The following is a 21712-nucleotide window of genomic DNA, read 5'->3' on the forward strand; positions in this document are numbered from 1 at the left end:
AGGCAGGGTGGAGAGTTTATTGCTCAATCTGTCCATCAGGACAAGGTGATATTGCTTTGGCCCCCCGTGGACAAATCCGGTCCGAGAAAGATGTGTGTTGGGACGGAGGTCACCAAATGTCCACAGCGAGGGTTAAATGTCAGGGTCAGCGGGTTATATAATGGCAAGTGAGCCCTGATCACTATCCAAATGAACCAATTTCACTAAAATGAATCAGACTTTCCAGTGCTATTTGAGAGAGACAATAGTTTAGAGTATGTAAAGCAGTGTGCTCAACTTGTGATATTAAACCTATAAAGCCAATGTCATTCGAAACAATATGATAGTATGACACCATTTCAATGTAACGGATATAGGCCAGAGCTGTGCGTGTAAACCTCACTGATGCTAGCGACTGCGGTGTTTAGCTTCCTTGTTAGCACGTCCACCTCCCACGCCAGAAACCCCGGTTCGAAATCCGAGCAGGTAGGCCAGCAAGAGCTGTGTGTGTAAACCTCATTCCGCTGGCTTCAAGAGGCGCGCTAGCGACTGACGCTAGCTGCTGCGGTCTTTAGCTTCCTTGTTAGCATGCCTTGTTAGCGTGCCCGCCTCCTACGCCGGAGACTCCGTTTCGAATCCGGCTCAGAGCGGGTCGAGTAGGACCGGTTACATTTAGTGCTGTTGACCTGGATGGGAGTGAGGTTTAGGGGGGTGAGTGTAACAAACGTTGGCCAGTAAGAGCTGTGCGTATAAACCTCACTCCTTTGGCCTCAAGAGGTGCGCTAGTGACTTACGCTAGCGACTGCAGTCTTTAGCTTCCTTGTTAGCGTGCCCGCCTCCTAAGCCGGAGACTCCGTTTCGAATCCGGCACAGAGCAGGTCGAGTAGGACTGGTTACATTTAGTGCTGTTGACCTGGATGGGAGTGAGGTTTAGGGGGGTGAGTGTAACAAACGTTGGCCAGTAAGAGCTGTGCGTATAAACCTCACTCCTTTGGCCTCAAGAGGTGCGCTAGTGACTTACGCTAGCGGCTGCAGTCTTTAGCTTCCTTGTTAGCATGCCTTGTTAGCGTGCCCGCCTCCTACGCCGGAGACTCCGTTTCGAATTCGGCTCAGAGCGGGTCGAGTAGGACCGGTTACATTTAGTGCTGTTGACCTGGCTGGGAGTGAGGTTTAGGGGGGTGAGTATAACAGACGTAGGCCAGTAAGAGCTGTGCGTGTAAACCTCACTCCACTGGCCTCGAGGTGCACTAGCGACTGTCGGTTCCAATCCCGCTCAGAGGGGGTCGAGTAAAACAATTTACATCTACACTGGACATGACAAAACGACCATTACAAATCCATTTGTTCTTCATGTCAGAAGTAGTGTGAGCGCTAGAGGTATGTCAGAAATAGAACAGGGCTTCCATTATAATGGGTTATAATTATAATGCACCGCTCGCATCTGATACGGTGTGACAATATGATAGTACTTTTTATTAAATGTTATTAAAGGATCAACATGGTCAAAACTTTGCTGAAAAATCGGTCTACAATATATTACATGCCTTCTGTCATCCGATTGATCGTTTATACTTTTTAGCAAGTATAATTTTAAAAAACATTTACCTTGGTTCATGTGTCTTTTTGCTGTATTATATGCTTTATTAGTTATGCTTAATTATGTATACTTTTTGGAAAAGTCTCTTGTTACTGAAAAAGATTTGGCTTTATGAATGTTTATGCATTCTGTGGCTGGATTCTTCAACTGCGCGTGGGCCAGATAACCGAAATATCACGCAGGGGAATTATTTGTAGTAATCGTTCGATTTGAGCACTTTTTATTGCAAGTAACATGCTAACATGAAAAACAAAAAATAAACACCCTTAATACTGTGATTATTGACACTAAAGGATAAGGGTTATTAAGGGTTATTAAAGTTTGGCAAGGTCCAGAAAAGGTCTGGCTGGAGAGCACAAACATGATTTCATGCCAAATAACAAACAGGGCTTTAAAACTTGACTGTAATATAAAAACATAATGATCATTTTGCCATTTTAGGGATGTTGCTCACAAAGTATAAACAAACTGAGAAAGACCTTTCGAAAGATCTGCCAACATCTTTGAGAACATTAACATGAGAAAAATCACACAAGAAAAACAAGCCATCTAAAATGCAGTGTAGTTTACAAGAGCAATACAGAGAAAAAGAAAATAGAAAGGAAATGTCTATTCTTTCTCTTTAATCCCCCATTTTGTGACCTGCCAATACTGTAAATTGCACATATTTGAGCTGATGAACAAGCGGAATAAAAAAATGATGGTGATGTTCAAGGAATGAGAAGGTTCTGAGAGATAAATATAATCTAGATGTTTGATGTAATCATACACAACCGTTTAAAATGTTGGTGTCTCTTCTGCTCACCTAAGCTGCGTTTATTTTATACAGTAAAAACAATGTTATTACAATTTTAAAATATCTCTTTTATATTGTAACATAAAGTGTAAAATCTGATTTATTCCTGTGATACAAAGCTGAATTTTCAGCATCATTACTCCAATCTTGGAAGTTGGAAGCCGTTTCCAAAGGCAGAATGCTACACAAAAATTGTATTCAACCATGATGCCTTAACATCCCTGTATAGTGCCTGAGAAGTATGGCAGTATGTTTCGGCCAGCCTGCAAGAGACCGCGTCCAAAACCAAGCAAATTATCATCTCTGATTGCTCAGAGCACACACACACACACACACACACACACACACACACACACACACACACACACACACACACACACACACACACACACACACACACACACACACACACACACACACACACACACACACACACACACACACACACACACACACACACACACACACACACACACACACACACACACACACACACACACACACACACAGACTGAATGACTCAGACCGCACCAATTAGCCACTGCACTGATATTTTCAGAGGATGTAATTATGGAATGGGACCCAGTCGACAGTGGACATTTTGGACACTCAAGACAAATATTAACACACACACACTCATTCATGTTGTGTTTAATGGGGACTTTCCATAGACATAATGATTGTACACTGTACAAACTATATATTCTAACACTAACACCACTCCTAAACATACCCATATAGAAAACTTTCTGCATTTTCAAATAATATCACTTAGTATGATTGTTGATACACTGTTTTCCTCATGGGGACCAAAAAATGTCCCCACAAGGACAAGGATTTTGGATATTGCCATCTTTAGGGGCTTTCGCTAGCCTGACGTCGTCGTACTCAGATTCTAGTTAGATATGGCGGGGCTACGTTTGGCTGGCATCCAGGCTACCACAACGGATCAAGTCCAGAACGAATTGTTGTGGGCGAGGCTAAGTTCGGCTGGCATCCAGGCTAGGCTTTCGCACCAGAGGAACCTTTTCATTGTTGCTAGAACTAATGGCGGAAGTACCCGCTTTTTGCTGTGTGCGCACCGCAGAAACTAGTTCTAGGAACGCCTTTTGGGGGGATATAAATGAGCTCCTACTTAAGAGTAGGGTCCAACCCAGCACAATAGGAACTACCATGACGGAAGTGTACGTTAATTGGCCGAAAGCAAGTGAAACACCAGCATTTTAAAAATGTGTAGGCTACACACTCCACAAACTAACTCTACGAACATATGATAGATGGACCTCTCAACCTTTAAGCTAAGGAGAAAATCCAATTCAGCTTTGAGGAGACCAAGCAAAACATGATTATGTATTTCTGCTCAGCTAGCGACATTGGACAAACGCTTATACTTTTTCATATAGTGTCTACTTTCTTTGTATAACAGTTCTATCTAATAATGTATTAGACAGGACTGCTAGACAGATCATAAACTGAAGACGGAGAATGTGAGAGCTGTGTGCTCAGCCTCTGGCGTTCTCTGCGCTGTCAAAATAAAAGTCACAACAAGCACAGCTTACGTCACTTCACAGTTCCTACTGGCGGTGCGAATGCAACCAGGAAAATGGCCCTAGGGGAACATTTAGTTCTCGGGGAACCACCCTGGTGGATATTTTTTATAACCACGTTCCTAGAACTACCCGGTGCGAAAACCTCTTCTGTGGGGACATTTTTTCTCCATAATGTAGGGTTCGCCAGGACACACACGCACACACACACACACACACACCATGTAAACCATGTCTGGTTTACTATCTTTGTGGGGACTCTCCATAGACATAATGGTTTTTATATTGTACAAAATGTATATTCTGTCCCCTTACATTAACCCTGCCGCTAAACCTACCCATCACACAAAACTTTCTGCATTTTTACATTTAAAAAACATTTATAAGTTTGTTTCCTCATGTGGAAGTCAATTTAGGTCCCCACGGTGACACGAGTCCCCATGAGTCTGTGTGCATTCAGGTTGAAGTCCTTACAAGAATTGAAATAACATTTGTATACACACACACACACACACACACACACACACACACACACACACACACACACACACACACACACACACACACACACACACACACACACACACACACACACACACACACACACACACACACACACACACACACACACACACAGTATATTTTACCTCTATCTAAATGGGCAAATTCCATAGACTTCTAATGGTTTTATATAGGCAGATATTATAAATACTTTAAACTAAACCTTACAGAAATTTTCTGCATTTTTACTATTAAAACAATTTCAATGTTATTCTTTCCTTCCATACCATTATTACCAGAGGTGTAATGTAACGAAGTAATAATATTTCGTTACAGTACTTGAGTATTTTTTGGGAAAATCTGTCCTTTACTTGAACACAAACTGCAAGCAAGCATGTACAAACATGTGCTCGCACAGCCACGGTTGCTAGCAGCTGACCCTTTTCGCATTTCCGGGTTTCTCTGAGCGGAAGTCAGTGAATGAGAGTATACATTAAATATAGCAAAAGAAAAACGCCACAATAGTGATTTCACAACTTTCAAAAAGATGGAAAAAAATAGAGTGAGATTGATAACGGCAGTCAAAAGAGAGAAATATGTAAATTTTTATCATCTGTATTATGCTGCGTTCCAGGCAGGTTTTTGAGCCCGTAAATTACAACTTCAAACCAGGACTCAAGACTTTGTAGTGTTCCAGGCAAAGTCACGCCAAACTGCCTGAGCGCAAGGAATTGTGTGGTAGCTAGATGTAAACAAAGCATGGCGGACCGTACGGGGTGTATGCTCATTTACAATCATTTCTATCGCCAAAGGTGCTTACTCCTTGCTTATTTGAGGGAAGCGGAGGAGAAAACGGCGCAGACGACAAGAAAAGCTGTTATACCTTTTATTTTACGTTATTTGTATATTTGTTTAATAAACACCGCATCCATACGGGGCTGCCATTGTTGCTTCGCGGGCTATGTGACGTCAAAACTCGTAACTGGGAGTACATCGATCTAGTACGAGTTCACGGGTGGGAAGTCACAGGTTTGGCTGCCGTTCCAGTCCACTTTCACGGGTAGAAGGTTGGAAAAACACTGTTTACGGGTTGCCTGGAACGCAGTATTATGCCGCGCAAATAACGTAAAATAAAAGGTATAACAGCTTTTCTTGCCGTCTGCTCCGTTTTTCTCCTCGGTTTCCCTCAAACAAGCAAGGAGTAAGCACCCTTTGGCGATAGAAATTATGGGTTGCCTGGAACGCAGGATTAGAAACACCCTCACAGCAGCGCCGCTGTAACTTGTTTTTTTGTAATTTTATGCAAAAGTAATATAATACAAAGTATTAGTGTTATAAATGTACATACATTAAAAAAAATGTTATACAAAAAACTAAAAACACGCAGGATTTAGTGTCCTCTGTCATTATACAGTACGAGAGCGGCCTCTAGAGGCGAAATAAATACTTTCACTGATGACTAGAAGAGTTTGTTTTGACACGTGACGTGAGGCTGCACGCTGGACAGAGCCAGAGCCGTTGGCATTGAGCGGGATACTTTAGAAACGGATTCAAAACATAGACAACAAAACGGTATGTTATACAGTGCGGTATATGTTTTCATATCACTATAAAGTAATTCGTTTGCTGACTAAATGCCTTATATGTGGAGAACAGCAGTGTGTTTGCAGTCGACGCTGAGAGCAACATTAGTTACCTCAAGCGGTTAAACAATACGACAAAAACACACGCAAATCTGACCCAACTGTATCACGATTGTTATTATCTATTTGCATTAGTTATAGGCTATCCATTTGTTCGCTTTTATACATTCGTTATCCAGTGAAGTTGCATATTTAAACTATATCCTCATCATGTAACGTTACTGTATACTGACAGAAAATCAGAAATGCCTTGAAATTTCCCATAATTTACAAAAAATAAAAAATAACTTGATTTGAGGTCAAAAATACTTAAGAAAAAATAAATTTTCCTGCAGAAACCCTCCTCTCAGAACAGATTCTGTCAGAATATAGCGCCTATTATATTGAAATTTTCCCCTAACTTTTTAAAAATCATTGATATAACTAGATTCAAGGTTAAAATTACTTCTTTAATTCAAAGAAAACAAAATGGAAGGAGTTAAAACTGAACACAATCTTGCTGCTCAAACTGTATAGAACAATTTGTAATAATATTTTTGCTTCTTTTGTATTTTGCATTTACTTGTACTTTTACTTTCAGTCCGTTTAACATTAAAAAAACATACATATACTTTAAAACTTTTACTCAAGTAATATTCTAAACAGTGACTTTAACTTCTACCAAAGTGATTTTCTGATAAGATATCTATACTTATTACTCAAGTATGTCTTTCAATACTTTATCCACCACTGATTTTTTCAAACGAGGTGTATTTGTCAGATTTATCTCACTTCTAGGTACAAATTTGTCCACAAATTATTAAGCCCCTGTTCCTTGACATGATTAACACAAGGCATGTGTTAAAGCTTACTGTGATTGTGTGTTTGAAACCTGATTTGAATGGCAATGTGTGCCTAGAGGAATTGTTTTGACTTTTCATCCACAATGGAAAATCATGCAAAGTGAGGCAACATCTGATGTGTGTGTGTGTGTGTGTGTTCAAATCACTAGGTGATAACTAACCTGCTTGAGGAATATCAATAGTGCGCTGCCTTTGAAACACTGTAAGGATTGAGAGGTATTCAGGTTATCCAGTGCGGAGGAAGCATTACATTCAACTCCCATCAGATAACGTTTGTGTCGCAGGATTGTGTTTCTCAGTGTGTGTTTGTGTGAGTGAAGATCATCCTAATGAAAGCTTGTGTTGCTCCACACGGCTCACTATTAGAGGAAACCAACACACACCCTGATCGTTATCATGATATGGACTCTGTCCTAATTACACACAAACACACATAGATGTTCAGATAACCCACATTTAAAGATGTGTGGGTGAGAAAAAAACTTCTCTTTGTGCCATGTATTGGACATTTGATTATTTCCCAATGACGTGAGCTCTGAGAATGAGTGTTGTTTTGAGTGGTTGCATGGAGGCTTTTACCAAGCAGCACACACACAGTCTGCTCCGCTTTGCAGCTTCTTCAGTCCAAGAACCGCTCACTTTTCTGACATGAAATGCTACTGTTTCCCAGACAACAAAGCATAAAGTTACCAAAAAACGTGACCATGTTATGAGGGTGAGTAAATTCCTTAAACCAGTGATATTTTGCAATTATTTATATACTAACATTTCGAATTAGCTTTTATTTTTAGACTTTCCATTTTCAGTTTTCATTTAGTTTTAATTTTGGTAGTGGTTTTGTTAAAAAAAAAAAGATTGGTTGAAATCGCATTCCGGTGGGGTTGTTGGGGTGAAGAGATTTGGTCCCCCTAAATTGTCCCGAGAATCCTCAGTACCTTTCTCCCCAACTTTTTTTTTTGAAAATGGTAAAAAAAAGGCAAACAATATGAAACCAACATGAATACAAAGCAAATTGGCATGTGCTTTTAATTCAATGATGTTATTAACTAAAAATAAAACTGTTAAAAATAATTGTTGTTCATTTTATTTCAGCTTATTCGCTGAAATACATTTCAAATACAGTCAAACCAAAATGTATTCAGACAATTTCAACATTTTCTCACATTATCACAGTTTATTTGCTATAGTTGAGAAAACGGTAATAAAGTATGTCAAGAACTCGGAGTTAAACTGTGTCAGAACAAATTCATCTTGATAATGTCAGATAAATTTGATGGAAGTGGTCTGTAATTGATTACAATCAACCAATCAGGTGTCAGCTGTTAAATTTAAGTACATAATTAGATAATACCAATTTAGATCACCAATTACCAAGCAATGCTCAATTTTGTTCAGTCTGTGGTATAAAAGGTCGCATTAGCAATTAAAGAAAAAACACTTATGCAAAACATGATCAGGTCTGTGTGTCGGAATAATTTTGGTCTCAAATTTTTATACATTTTTGGGTATAATATGTCACAGTTTACTTTATTTTGCTATCCTCATTTACACAAATTAACTATAGTGTCCTGTACCCTAGTAAAAAATATGTATCTGGTGTCTAATAGGTGAATAATTTTTGGTTTGACTGTATATACACCGATCAGGCATAACATTATGACCTAATATTGTGTTAGTCCCCCTTTTGCTGCCAAAACAGCCCTGACCCATTGAGGCATGGACTCCACTAGACCCCTGAAGGTGTGCTGTGGTATCTGGTACCATGATGTTAGCAGCAGATCCTTTAAGTCCTGTAAGTTGCGAGGTGGGGCCTCTATGGATTGGACTTGTTTGTTCAGCACATCCCACAGATGCTCAATTGGATTGAGAATTTGGAGGCCAAGTCAACACCTCAAACTTGTTGTGCTCCTCAAACTATTCCTGAACCATTTTTGCTTTGTGGCAGGGCACATTATCCTGCTGAAAGAGGCCACAGCCACCAGGGAATACAGTTTCCGTGAAAGGGTGTACATGGTCTGCAAATGCTTAGGTAGGTGGTACGTGTCAAATTAACATCCACATGGATGGCAGGTCTCAAGATTTCCCAGCAGAACATTGCCCAAAGCATCACACTGTCACCGCCGGCTTACCTTCTTCCCATAGTGCATCCTGATGCCATGTGTTCCCCAAGAATGCGACCCACGTGCACCCGACCATCCACATGATGTAAAAGAAAACGTGATTTATTAGACCAGGCCACCTTCTTCCATTGCTCCGTGATCCAGTTCTGATGCTCACATGCCCACTGTTGGTGCTTTTGGCGGTGGACAGGGGTCAGCATGGGCACCCTGACTGGTCTGCGGCTATGCAGCCCCATACGCAACAAACTGCGATGCACTGTGTATTCTGACACCTTTCTATCAGAACCAGCATTAACTTCTTGAGCAATTTGAGCTACAGTAGCTTGTCTGTTTGATCGGACCACACGGACCAGCCTTCGCTCCCCACGTGCATCAATGAGCCCATGACCCTGTCGCCGGTCCACTACTGTTCCTTCCTTGGACCACTTTTGATAGATACTGACCACTGCAGACCGGGAACACCCCACAAGAGCTGCATTTTTGGAGATGCTCTGACCCAGTCGTCTAGCCATCACAATTTGGCCCTAGTCAAACTTGCTCAAATCCTTACACGTGCCTATTTTTCCTGCTTCTAACACATCAACTTTGAGGACAAAATGTTCACTTGATGAAGAGATAATCAGTGTTATTCACTTCACCTGTCATAATGTTATGCCTGATTAGTGTGTGTGTATATATATATTAGTTGGCTGCCAAGACAACATTTGAAGTAGTACAATTAAACATTATAAAACAATTAATTAAAGCTGAAATATTTAAAGAATAACAATAAAATTGACAAATGCACATAACAATTGCTAATATTAAAACTAAAAATATAAAAGCTAATTTAAAATATGAATACACACTATAATTATATATAAATAATACTAAAATAACACTGGTTTAATAGGTTTTTAAAAGATTTTCACATTTCTTTTTATTGGACACTCTTATTTGTCATTGACTCAACAAACCTGAGTCCTGGAAACTGTATAGCAGACCGGCAGTCTGAATGTGAGTGTTGATTTCAGTGACACATGTTTGTGTGCAATCCGTGCATTCTGTGAGTGGAACATATAGATGAACTCATACCTCCTCTGGCTCAAGCTGTAGTTGAAGATCTGAGACCGTCACAAAAGCTGCACCTGAACACTGTAAAAAAATCCAACTAGCAAAATGTTGGTGTTAGTTTATTATCTTGAGTAATCTGAACAAACGACTGTATGTTGAACTGTGCCAGTTCCCAGCAGGCATTCAGCTTGAAAAAAAATGTGGTAACCATTATTAAAAAATACTTTGCATTTACTGGCTAAAATTCTCCTGCAGTTGTCTCTGTTATTTTGCTGTCATATGGTTCAGAGTTCATATTTGTACTGAATTAACATTTGTTGATCATCACCATGTTTGAGTTTGTTTTGTGTTGAGGTATGTGCATCTCTTTTGTATGCAATCAGGGTAAAATGTTTGCCTCTTGTTTTACGAGGCAAATCATTTTCATATCATGTAGATAGCTTTGAAAATCAAACAGAATGAAAGAAAAGGAAAGAACAAGGATTGTAGCCCCCCTGTATTGCTACTAAACAATCTTTTGTTGCCTTGACAATAATTTTTTAAGTCCCCCTGTGGTGAAAATCAAGTTTTTAATGTTGTTTATATTTCTATGTGGTGTTTTTAATATGCTCTCAGACAAACCATGTGCAAATTCATAAGACAACACCATTGCTGAATATTTTCTTTTTAAAACGGCAGTGAACCAAAGACGGTCTCAAAAACGCGGTTTGAAATGTAACCAATTACGTCAATGTGTGGGCGGGCTTTAGCATATCATTATTACTATGCTATTTTTCTGTTGATATAAAAAATCGTGTACATTTAGCAATATAGCGGGTAAAGTATGTATTTGATGTATATTACGATGTTATGATGAACTATTTGTCTTTCTTCACTGACATTCTATGATGTTCAAAGCATTTCTAAGGATGCCGATTTTTAGATTCTGAGATTGCGAACGGCATGGTTTGTGTAACACATTATTAGCTGTTTGATAACGTAGTCAATAAAAAGGCTAATCATATTAATTAACATTATGTGTCTGACATTGTAAAGAGTGAAACCATTGTGCAGCGTTTACTACAGTAACTTGAGTAAAAGTACACCGAGTGGGTCTCTGAGCTGGTGTGAGTGAGTGGAGGCGGGGGTAATTTGCATATTCATTCGTTTAATAAATGAAGCAAGGGTGTAGTTACATTCAAGCTATTTTAAGGCGTGAAGAACTTTAAATATGTAATTTTGGTGATCAAAGATGAGTTTAAGGGATACAATTATTGACTACAAGTTCAAAAGTCTACCTGTTACTCTTTAGACGGACAAAAGTATTTAAGTTGACTTTAATTGGAGCAAATTAGATGAGTTAACTTAACAAGTTTAATGTGATAGGTTGCCTTATTTTTTCAAGTTAGGTCAATGTTTTTATATTGAATAAGCAGTTCAGTTGTGAGTGTGTGTGTGTCTAATGGAACTGTAGCGTGGGCCAAGAGGTCATATTCAGAGCAGTCGGTTCTCTCTCCAGAGTTCGTTTGCATCTGTGAGTGTTTGAGCATATGTTAACACTGGCAAGTTTTTGACCTTAAAATGTTTCCTTTGGTAATTTTAATTTGAAGAAGATCCAAAACTAGTTTGAGCTAATGAACATATTTTTGGCGTGAGACACTACCTTCCCCAGATTTGCGTTGATCCTCAAAGGAAGGCAATTTCATTTGGTTGAACATGGAGATTTTGTTTTGGAGAAAGAGAGAGAGACCAAGTGCGCGCAAGTGGGAATGAATTAGTTTGGTAAAATCACATGAGAGGTGTAACGGCACGTGATAATTTCTGAAAAATCTCACCCTCATTTATAGATGTAGAGAAACGCATTTACCACAAATCCCACAGCCACAGCTGACTATGTGCTGCCACTTGTTTGCGTGTGCATGCGTGTTTAAAACGTGTCATGTTTTACACGTACTGTATGTGACTTCACAACTCCCTCTGTCACATATGCACATGATAATGGTGTGTGTGTGTCTTTAATCCGACCTGCTTCTCTCTGGAAGTGCATGACAGTTGTGGTTCAGTTTGCGAGCTACAAGCCCAATGCACTCACTGACGACAGGGAATCATGGTTCAAAAAAGCCCAGCGATTGCGCTGACACTGGGGATTCAGCCCTCGCCTGCTCCTCTGCTTCTCCCAGGATGCCCTTCTTTGCTCTGATTGGCTGATTCCTCTATCACATTCTGCACACATTACTGAGAAGATGCGCACACACACAGCGACTTTTTTACACAAATACATAAAACAGTGTATTCAGCGTCATGCGTGAAAGTGAAACTACACATTCTGAAGGAACAGTCCCCCCCCCCCCCCCCCAAATTTTACAATTCTCATGTTGATCCAAACACACTTGACTTGTAAAACAGTGAACACATTTTGAATGTGTCATGCATGCTCATGCAACTGTTTCCCATACAACAAAAGCATGAGACGACCAAAAACTTGTTATGAGGGTAAATGATGGGAGAATTTTCATTTTTGTGGTCAACTCTTCCTGAAATGGAAGTTTTGAACATCTTTTATTCGCTATTGTGACGGATATCAGAGTGAAACGGCTTCTGGAACAAGAACAAATGTAGGGCGGGACTTGATTTTGTCCATGGGGAATTGATTGGATGGTTGTGGTTTGCTATTGGTCGATCTCTTTTGAGTGACAGGTTGTCCCGCGCTCACGCCAGTAAACATGTCATCAGACAAGTTATTTTGATTAAAGATAACGGCACATGAATTTGAAAAAAATAATGATGTGCGCAGATAATCCATTTCTAATAAATACTACAATATTCCATCCATTTTGATTTAATGTAGTATTACTATTATAATATTTATTATTACTTCACATTAGATTAGTATTTATACTTATTAGTACTTATTATTAATAAATTAGATTTTTTAGATTTAATTTTAAGTTAAGGATTTAGTAATTTTGTTATTTTAAAAAGTCTGAAGTGGTTTTGTTAAAATATTATTTATTTAATAAAAAATAACCCTTCATCTATTACTTATTTAATAATAATAAAATCTGCCATAATCAAAGTAATGTGGCGCAACAAGTTTTTTGCTGAAAAAAACCCTGATTTGTACACTTACACGTATTCAAAATATATTTTTACTTGATAGTTACAGCCAATGACAGACAATTTTAACTTTTCGTTGAAAATAGTATGAAAGCAATATGAAATCAATTTCAATACAAAAGAAATATAACTTTAACTATTTAACTCTATATTGTTAAATCTATAACTATTACAGTTAATTGAAATAAAGCTGAAATAAAATATTTATATTAGATATTAAAGCAGCACTAGGTAACTTTTCAACCTTCATAATATATTTTCAAAACTCTTGTGATGATACATCGACTTACAATAGGTTGAATGACACGTCTGCCATAGCCTGACGGGGTCTGTATCGTTTTTAATCGTATTTTTAAACTTCGGGTTTCGGGTAGTAACCCGAGAAAAAAAATAACTACAAAATTCGACTGCTTTACAGCATATACGTCACTTCCACCACCACCCCCACTTCCTTAAATTCGGACGTGTGAGCCAAACTATCATTTGTTTGCCAAATGTTATAGTCATGGCCGAAGCAGCACAGAAAAATAAGAAAGCAAAGGTTTTGTCGGAGGAAAGCAAAAAGAGGAAACGAGAAAGTGATCGGATTAAAGGCAGGACGAGGATCAACATTGGGCCAGCGTTTGCTCGTTGGCATGAGCTGAAGGAGGACGGGCTACATTCTTGCAAGAAAATACGTAATACATACAAAATCATATTTTAGGATACCTAACATGTCTGTGATATTGGTTTATTTGTCTTTCCTCAAGCTATAATGCAAATCGATTTTTCAAATTTGCAGATTCATCTAGGGTAGCTTGATATTATAATATTGACGATATATGGTTATTACCTACCACTCAAACATTGAACTGAAGTATCATATAGATTCTGTAAAACGGGAACCAATAGACTAGGCTACTATAATGACGCTGGCTTGTAAACGTGAGCATCGCGATCATTTGGCGTTTGAAAAAAATAAAACCCATGAAATTATATTCATACGACATGCTGAAACATATGCCACTGTACCTGGGATGAAGACATTTCACACGCGACGCAAGCAGAACACCTGCATGTGAACTCCGGCAGTGTTCAGGGCTATCATGGTTGTCATGTCAACAAATGCACGTGCGATGCATCCGCTGATGTAGAATGACAGTTTACGACAGTAGTAGAGGACAATACTGTTTCCCAACTGTAGGGGGAGCCTGCGAGCAAAAGTTACCTAGTGCTGCTTTAAAACTAAATGTATAATATTATATAAATAAGTATATATATTGGCAAGTCTTTCTGTGGGTCATTCTGTCATGGTAGTGTGTTGTCCTGTAGAAACTGTGCTCCAGTATTTGGTTTGGCCCAGTCTGAAGTGCTTTGGAGATTTCAGACCCGAAGAATTTGTAAACATCAGCACCTATTCATATCCAGTGCAGCGAGCCGAGCGCTCTGGCATTCCACGGGATCCTTTATCTGCCAGATCCCAAGAGCCACGAAAACAACGGGATTCCACAGGAAGGAAAGGGGCAAGTGAGACGCTGAGAGTGAGGTGTTGAAAAGCTTGTTTGTAACCACGGTTTAGCTAACATTATGCGGCTCGCAATACACCTTCTCGTGGCTTTAAATCTGAAAAAGGGTTGACGTTTGTGTTGCATATGCTAGATACAGGCTTTATATGGGTTATGCCTGTTATGATCATGATTTGGTGTTATTTCCTAATTAACACTAAAGCAATGGTGCAAAGCATAATGGGACTCCATTTCTCAGTTCCCACGCAGACATGTGGAGTTATTTATTCTTTTACTGCCTTCAGGAGAATATAGCACCGAGTGTTTTGACCTGATAAACACTTTTTTTCCTTTTCTTTTGATGAGTGAAAATTTCCTTGTCAGGTGACCTTTGACCCTGGGCATTCCATCACTGTCATCAGCCATCCGGAGCAATCGCTCACTCTTCTTCAGGGAAACAATGTCAAACACTGTGTTGTCGCAGATCACACTGACACATTAACATACTGTGCTATCAATAATACTGTGGTAATATGATGTATAACACTGAATTATTGCCATATTCTTTATGGCACTTTACTGATTTAATGATTAACATCGTAATGGTGTTTGTCCAAAAACAAACAATGGCAGTACCATAATAATTTATAGTACATTTTACTGAGCAGCTACTTGATGGTGGTTTAATTGGAGATGTTTATGCCTTGATGTGCTCACCATAATAAATAGCTGATAACCTATGATGTTAAAGTAATAAAGCAGCTGATTATTGGCCATTTTGAAACGAAAATGATATATGTATATGCAAAAAGTTTTGGGACGCCTGCCTTTACATGCACATGAACTTCAATTATATCCCATTCTTAATCCGTAGGGTTTAATATGGAGTTGGCCCACCCTTTGCAGCTATAACAGCTTCATATCTTCTGGGAAGGCTTTCCGCAAGGTTTAAGAGTGTGTTTATGGGAATTTTTGACCATTCTTCTAGAAGCGCATTTGTGGAAAAGACAAGAAGGCCTGACTCGCAGTCTCCGCTCTAATTCATCCCAAAGGTGTTCTATCATGTTGAGTTCAGGCCAGTCAAGTTCCTCCACACCAAACTCGCTCATCCATGTCTTCATGGACCTTGCTTTATGCACTGGTGCGCAGACATGTTGGAACAGGAAGGGCCACCCCCAAACTGTTCCCACAAATTGAAATTGTCCAAAATGTCTTGGTATGCTGAAGCATTAAGAGTTCCCATCACTGGAACTAAGGGGCCAAGGCCAACCCCTGAAAAACAACCCCACACCATAATCCCCCTCCACCAAACTTTACACTTGGCACAATGCAGTCAGGCAAGTACCGTTCTCCTGGCAACCACCAAACCCAGACTCTTCCATCGGATTGCCAGACAGAGAAGCATGATTGGTCACTTCAGAGAACACGTCTCCACTGCTCTAGAGTCCAGTGGTGGCGTGCTTTACACCACTGCATCCCACGCTTTGCATTGCACTTGGTGATGTAAGGCTTGGATGCAGCTGCTCTGCCATTGAAACCCATTCCATGAAGCTCTCTACACACTGTTCTTGAGCTAATCTGAAGGCCACACGAAGTTTGGAGGTCTATAGCTATTGACTCTGCAGAAAGTTGTCGACTTCTGCACACTGTGCACCTCAGCATGTGCTGACCCCACTCTATGATTTTACGTCGCCTCCCACTTGTTCACAATTGCTTCCACTTTGTTATAATACCACTAACAGTTGACCATGGAATATTTAATAGTGAGGAAATATCACGAATGGACTTATTGCACAGGTGGTAACCTATCACGCTTGACTTCACTGAGCTCCTGAGAGTGACCCATTCTTTCACAAATGTTTGTAGAAGCGTCTGCATGCTTAGGTGCTTATACACCTGTGGCCATGGAAGTGATTGGAACACCTGAATTCAATGATTTGGAGGGGTGACTCAATACTTTTGGCAATATAGTGTATATGGAAAACTTAAAAACGTTATTTTTGATTATATTATTGGTTTTGGCCTATGAAGTGTTATTTGTCCTTTTTGCCAGCTGCAAAATATGCTGACAGCGTTGCCATGTTATTATAACATTCTTCTGTTTTTAATTTTTAGTGCAGTGCTTAAATAGATTTTTCTGTCTATCTGTGCCATTGAAAAACATATGCTGGCTGACCACTAAAAAAAGTGCTGTCTTTTTGTGTTCATAGGTGGTTTTATAGCTGTTGGACAAAAAGAACCACTCTGAACCACACTACATACTCACCGAACCAATCTACTGGAAGGGGAGGAGCCACACACAAATCGGCCAATCCAGAATGAGGGGTGGGGCCATGGGGGTTTTACAAGTGCTGTTATTGGCCAGTCTGCTGGAGCCTGCAACTCTAGGTGAGTCTTATACTTCCAATGAAATATTAACAGCTGTTTATTTTGTTGTCAATGGATGCTTTTTCCTGTGTTTTTTTTTGTTTTTCTATGGATTTTTCTTTGACATAAACCAAGTTTAGTGTTTTGTCCTTCCTTTATATTTAAAATAGAAAATCAAATATTTTCATATTTGGATTGTTTAATCGAACTTGTAGACCCCTGGATATCACTTGGCCATTACTATATATGTGCCTTGGAATGTGGCCTACATAGGCAGCTCACTAGGTTTTTGGAATGAAGAAAAATTGGATTCAGCGAAACCCGTGTACCTCTTCCTCGAACTGAAAATGACTATAATGGGTGATTAGAGGTGCTGCCATCCTTTTAGAGGATATTTGGCCACAGATGTTGTACAGAGAGTAACGTAATTGTAGATTGGGGAAAAATAAAGGAGAGCAGTAGAAGTATGAATCAGGCAGTGGGATTTAGAGAGAAAATTAGACATAAAGATGCCTAATAGCACCAGGTCAGAAATTATTTATTTACCATTTGTTTGTAGGTATCCGTGTATTCCTGCTCATCTAATTAGAAAAGACAATGTTCTGCATGGTTCTGTTTTCCACTCAATAAGTGCAGTCTAAGTGCACACACAACAGAAAAGCACACAAATTCCCCAATATGCTTTGACAAATAGACTTGCACAGGCCTAAAGCCTCCGAGATTTTAAAAGCACACACATATACACAGATTTCACGTTCTCTAACTCTGAATTGCTGTAAAGAAAAAAGGAAACAGCACTCATGTTTTAAAGGCTGCCATTCCTCTGAAGATACTGAATCTTTCTGCTATAATTAAATTACCTGAAGGATTGTTTTTGTACTTCATAGAGGAAAGAATAATTCACAACTCAAGCTTTTATGGGATATTGATGACTACACGCTAGCATGACTTACTGAAGCACTAAATTGATTATAATGTACATTTTCATGTGAAATTTGAAGGAAGCAGTTCTTACATAAATAGTTAGATAAGCAAGACATCCAATAGAGCAACAATATACACAAGAATGGTTTTATTGACCGTTTATGCAGAACAATGTACATACTATGTGTCCTAAAGTTTTGCTTTCTGAATTTTTTTTTCTCAGAATTAAGTGACTTTATGCTTTAAACACGTCTTCACGAGCTAGGCTACTTTATGTAAAATCTATAAATGACGTTAAAATAACAAAAATCAATGCAACTTGCAAAGAAACTTTACAAAGAATTCTTCTCAAAAGGTTAACACATGTTTTTTTTTATGTTGTATATTTATTCTATTTGTCACCACACCTTTACACACATTTTGTTTTTCCATGTGTTTTGTTATTTTCATTGATAATTATGTAATTGATATTTTAGTAAACTACTGGTCAGAAATTTGGAATAATGACATTTTTTCTTTTATATTTTTGAAAGAAGTCTCTCATGCTCCAAATTATCTTATTAGAATGATTTCTGAAGGATCATGTGACACTGAAGACTGGAGTAATGATGCTGAAATTCATTTTAAAATATATTAGAATTGAAAATAGTTATTTTAAATTATAATAATATTTTACAATATTACTGTCTAATACTGTATTTTTATCAAATAAATGCATCCTTGGTGAGCATACGAGTGAGCATCTTTCAAAAATACTATTAAAGAAGTTACTTTTTTTGATAGAGTGAGATAAGTTTTGGTAATAAAATAACCATTTTTTTGATCAGTACTTAAAAAAAAAAAAAATTCTACTTTTAAAAATCAAGTACTTTTGTGCTTCTACTCGAGTAAAATTGGACATAAAAAATAGAAAATGTAATCACTGGGCCAGAGTCAGACACACATTTAGAGTTTATTACATCTGGATGGAAGATGTAATATGGAGTGTAATATGGAGGCTTTTTCGAAACATTTCACATAATCAAAATCAAGAGACCAAATGGTACTTTCTTAGTTTTGTGTTTATAGCAATTTCACAGTAGATCAGTGTCAGTACTAAACACACAACTTTCACCGCAACAGCAGCAGCATTCAACTTTTTTTTTTAAAGTGGTGCAAACACAGGACAGGATGAAATGTTTAACAGGCAAAAACATCCATCTGACGCATACACAGACTGACAATTAAACAGTATAGGGGTGGACTGTCGAGGACTCGAGCAGGCAAAAGGATCAAATTGCCCTTCCTTATTATGTCTGTGTGTATCTGTATGTTTGACATATACCTACACTCCCTCTCACACGCACATTGAATAAATAACTTGAGCTTCTTCATCTACGCCATGATGCAACCCTGAGGAAACTCTGTGCTGTCTGAAGCAGTGTGTGTTTGTGTGTCTACGGTTTCTGCGTCTTCGCTCCAGTTCTGCATTCTGATGTTCCTCCATAGCAGAAAAACCTCTGCTGTGTGTCTGCGACAGTTTTATTTTAGCATTTTATTTTTATTTTATTACACAATTGTCATGAATACTTGACTGATTTTTCAGTAGGCGTAAGCAAGTTAATGCACAATCAGCAAAATAATCCTTTACTTATTGCATTATATTGTGTCTCAAAGATCGTTATACACTACGGTTCATAAGATTGGGGGCAATGATGCATTAAATTGATCTAAAGATTTCTATTTCAAATAAATGCAGTTCTTTTAGCTGTGGATTGAGGTAGGCCTGCTATTTTTATTTGACGAAAAAAACTATTCCGGTTCTTCAAAGCTTCAAACGGATTCAGTGTGTTTTCGTTGTGTCATCTTAATTTGTTAATTATTTAAGTGAAAAATATTTAGTGTAGGCCTATTTATTTGATGCTTTTTATTTATATTTTATTCAGTTTTTCCCTGTTGTCAGAAACGCGTGCGTGAACATTTGATAATGTGTGAATAATGTGTGAATTTATATTTTATTCAGTTTTTCTCTGTTGTCAGAAACGCGTGCGTGAACATTTGATAATGTGTGAATCCAGGTTCTGTTGTTGATCTGTTCTGTATGCTGCGGTTTGCACGGTAAACTAAACCAGTGAAAAAAAGTGTCTTTTTAACGGGTCACAGACACTCGTCAATTGTATATTTATGCCAATTCAATATTATAATCTTATCAGTTAACGGTTAATAATCGGATAATGAGGGGCAGTTGTCGGTCGGGAAAATTAACCGAAATGAGCATCCCTAATAATATAATATAATGCAGTCTAGGGCTGTGCGATATTGAAGAAAAATGCGATATGCGATATCCTTGTTAAATAATGCGATATTCGATATGCGATACGATATTGCTTTAAGTGTGTAAAATCTAAATTTAAAGCATTTAAAGCATAAGCGATTGTGTTTACATGAATACTCATGTAAATTACACTCATAGTGTAAATTATTTATTGTTTATTGTAGTGTATACTGTGCTGTGAGTAATTGTGTGCGCATCAGATGTGTAATCTGATGTTGCTTTAAATGTCGTACGTCTCATGTCATGTAATGACTGCTATGTTGCTTGGAACTGCACCTAAGAATTTCACCTACTGTTGCAAAATTAAAGTGATTTGATTTTGATTTGATCAAGACAGCCATTTTGACATAACTGTGTGTGTGATGGAAAAAAGAACGGCTTGTGCGCACGTTTCGGTGTGTGTGTGTGTGTCAGACAGCACGAGACTGCAAGGAGTTGTTTTTCGCAAGTTATTGCGTTTAATAACTCTTTTTAACGTCAAGCAAGTCACATAAGTAACAGTCGTGTGCTCGGTCTATTCTCTGCTATATGCGTCGACCTAAAACGTACACTTTTCACAATGTTGAAGTAGCCTATTAAAATCATTCAGATATTGCGTGCCGTTGCGATATGCATATTGCGATATGTACATTTGTGATATTTCGATAATTTCGATATATTGTGCAGCCCTAATGCAGTCTGAAAAAAATCTACAAACCTTCAATTAAAAGAAGACCTATGACTATCTTTGTGTACTTTACTGTTTTTATATAATCTTTATTCCCTGCCAGGTTGTGACTTCCCTGCTTCTAACCAGAAAAGAAAACAAGAAAGATATTGTGCATTTGATGCCATTTCTTTAAGCACTTCAATTTTGGATGGCAACATGTGGTTGAAATTCAAACTGCACAGTTATTGCGGTTATCTCAAATAAATGCTATTAGGTTGAATAACCACGATCAGACGAATAATCAATACTCACGACAGGCCAAAATATATGCTCTGTCTGGTTTACTGAAAGCCTCTTATGATGCTTGCTAGGAAACCTTTATTCCAATTACACGGCTGGGTCAAATCTAAACACCAGCGATCATCAAAGCAAACAAACTGATCAAAAGCAAGAAGTTTCCTAAGGCTTTTCTACGGCCGAAACTGCTGCTAATGCAGATTATCAGAAAATGTGGCTAAATGAGCTCTCAACATCCTCGATATTCCCCACATGCGTGTGCAAGCTGGCGAGTGCGTCTCCAGGTTACGCACCGAACGAGTCTCCTGCGAGCTATAGATGAACAGAATGTTCTCGGTTTAAGTACCCAGCCAGTTAGACTCTGTTTTTAACAGTTAATCTTGTTAAGAGAATGCTATTATAGCCACAAATCCCTGCAGTCAAAATAACTTTAAAATGCACTAATTAACAGAAGATGTGGGAGAAAGCTTCAGTGAAATTAATTAGACACTTTTAGCGAGCTC

General features: G+C 38.5%; 1 protein-coding gene and 1 long non-coding RNA gene across 2 annotated transcripts in view; both read left to right on the forward strand.

Moving 5' to 3' along the window:
- The window catches only part of LOC307122625, a 505212-nt gene that overhangs the window by 41312 nt on the left and 442188 nt on the right, over nt 1-21712 (forward strand). The gene's annotated exons all lie outside the window — the stretch shown is intronic.
- Nucleotides 16920-21712, forward strand: part of LOC307122623 (adhesion G protein-coupled receptor L3) — a 307023-nt gene continuing 302230 nt past the window's right edge. Inside the window, exon 1 of the mRNA XM_079810734.1 lies at nt 16920-17046. Coding sequence (XP_079666860.1) covers nt 16977-17046 — 70 coding nt within the window. The 5' untranslated portion in view covers nt 16920-16976. The remainder of the gene's footprint in view (nt 17047-21712) is intronic.

The sequence above is a fragment of the Gobio gobio genome (assembly GCF_949357685.1).
Source record: "Gobio gobio genome assembly, chromosome: 2".
Lineage (NCBI taxonomy): Eukaryota > Metazoa > Chordata > Actinopteri > Cypriniformes > Gobionidae > Gobio > Gobio gobio.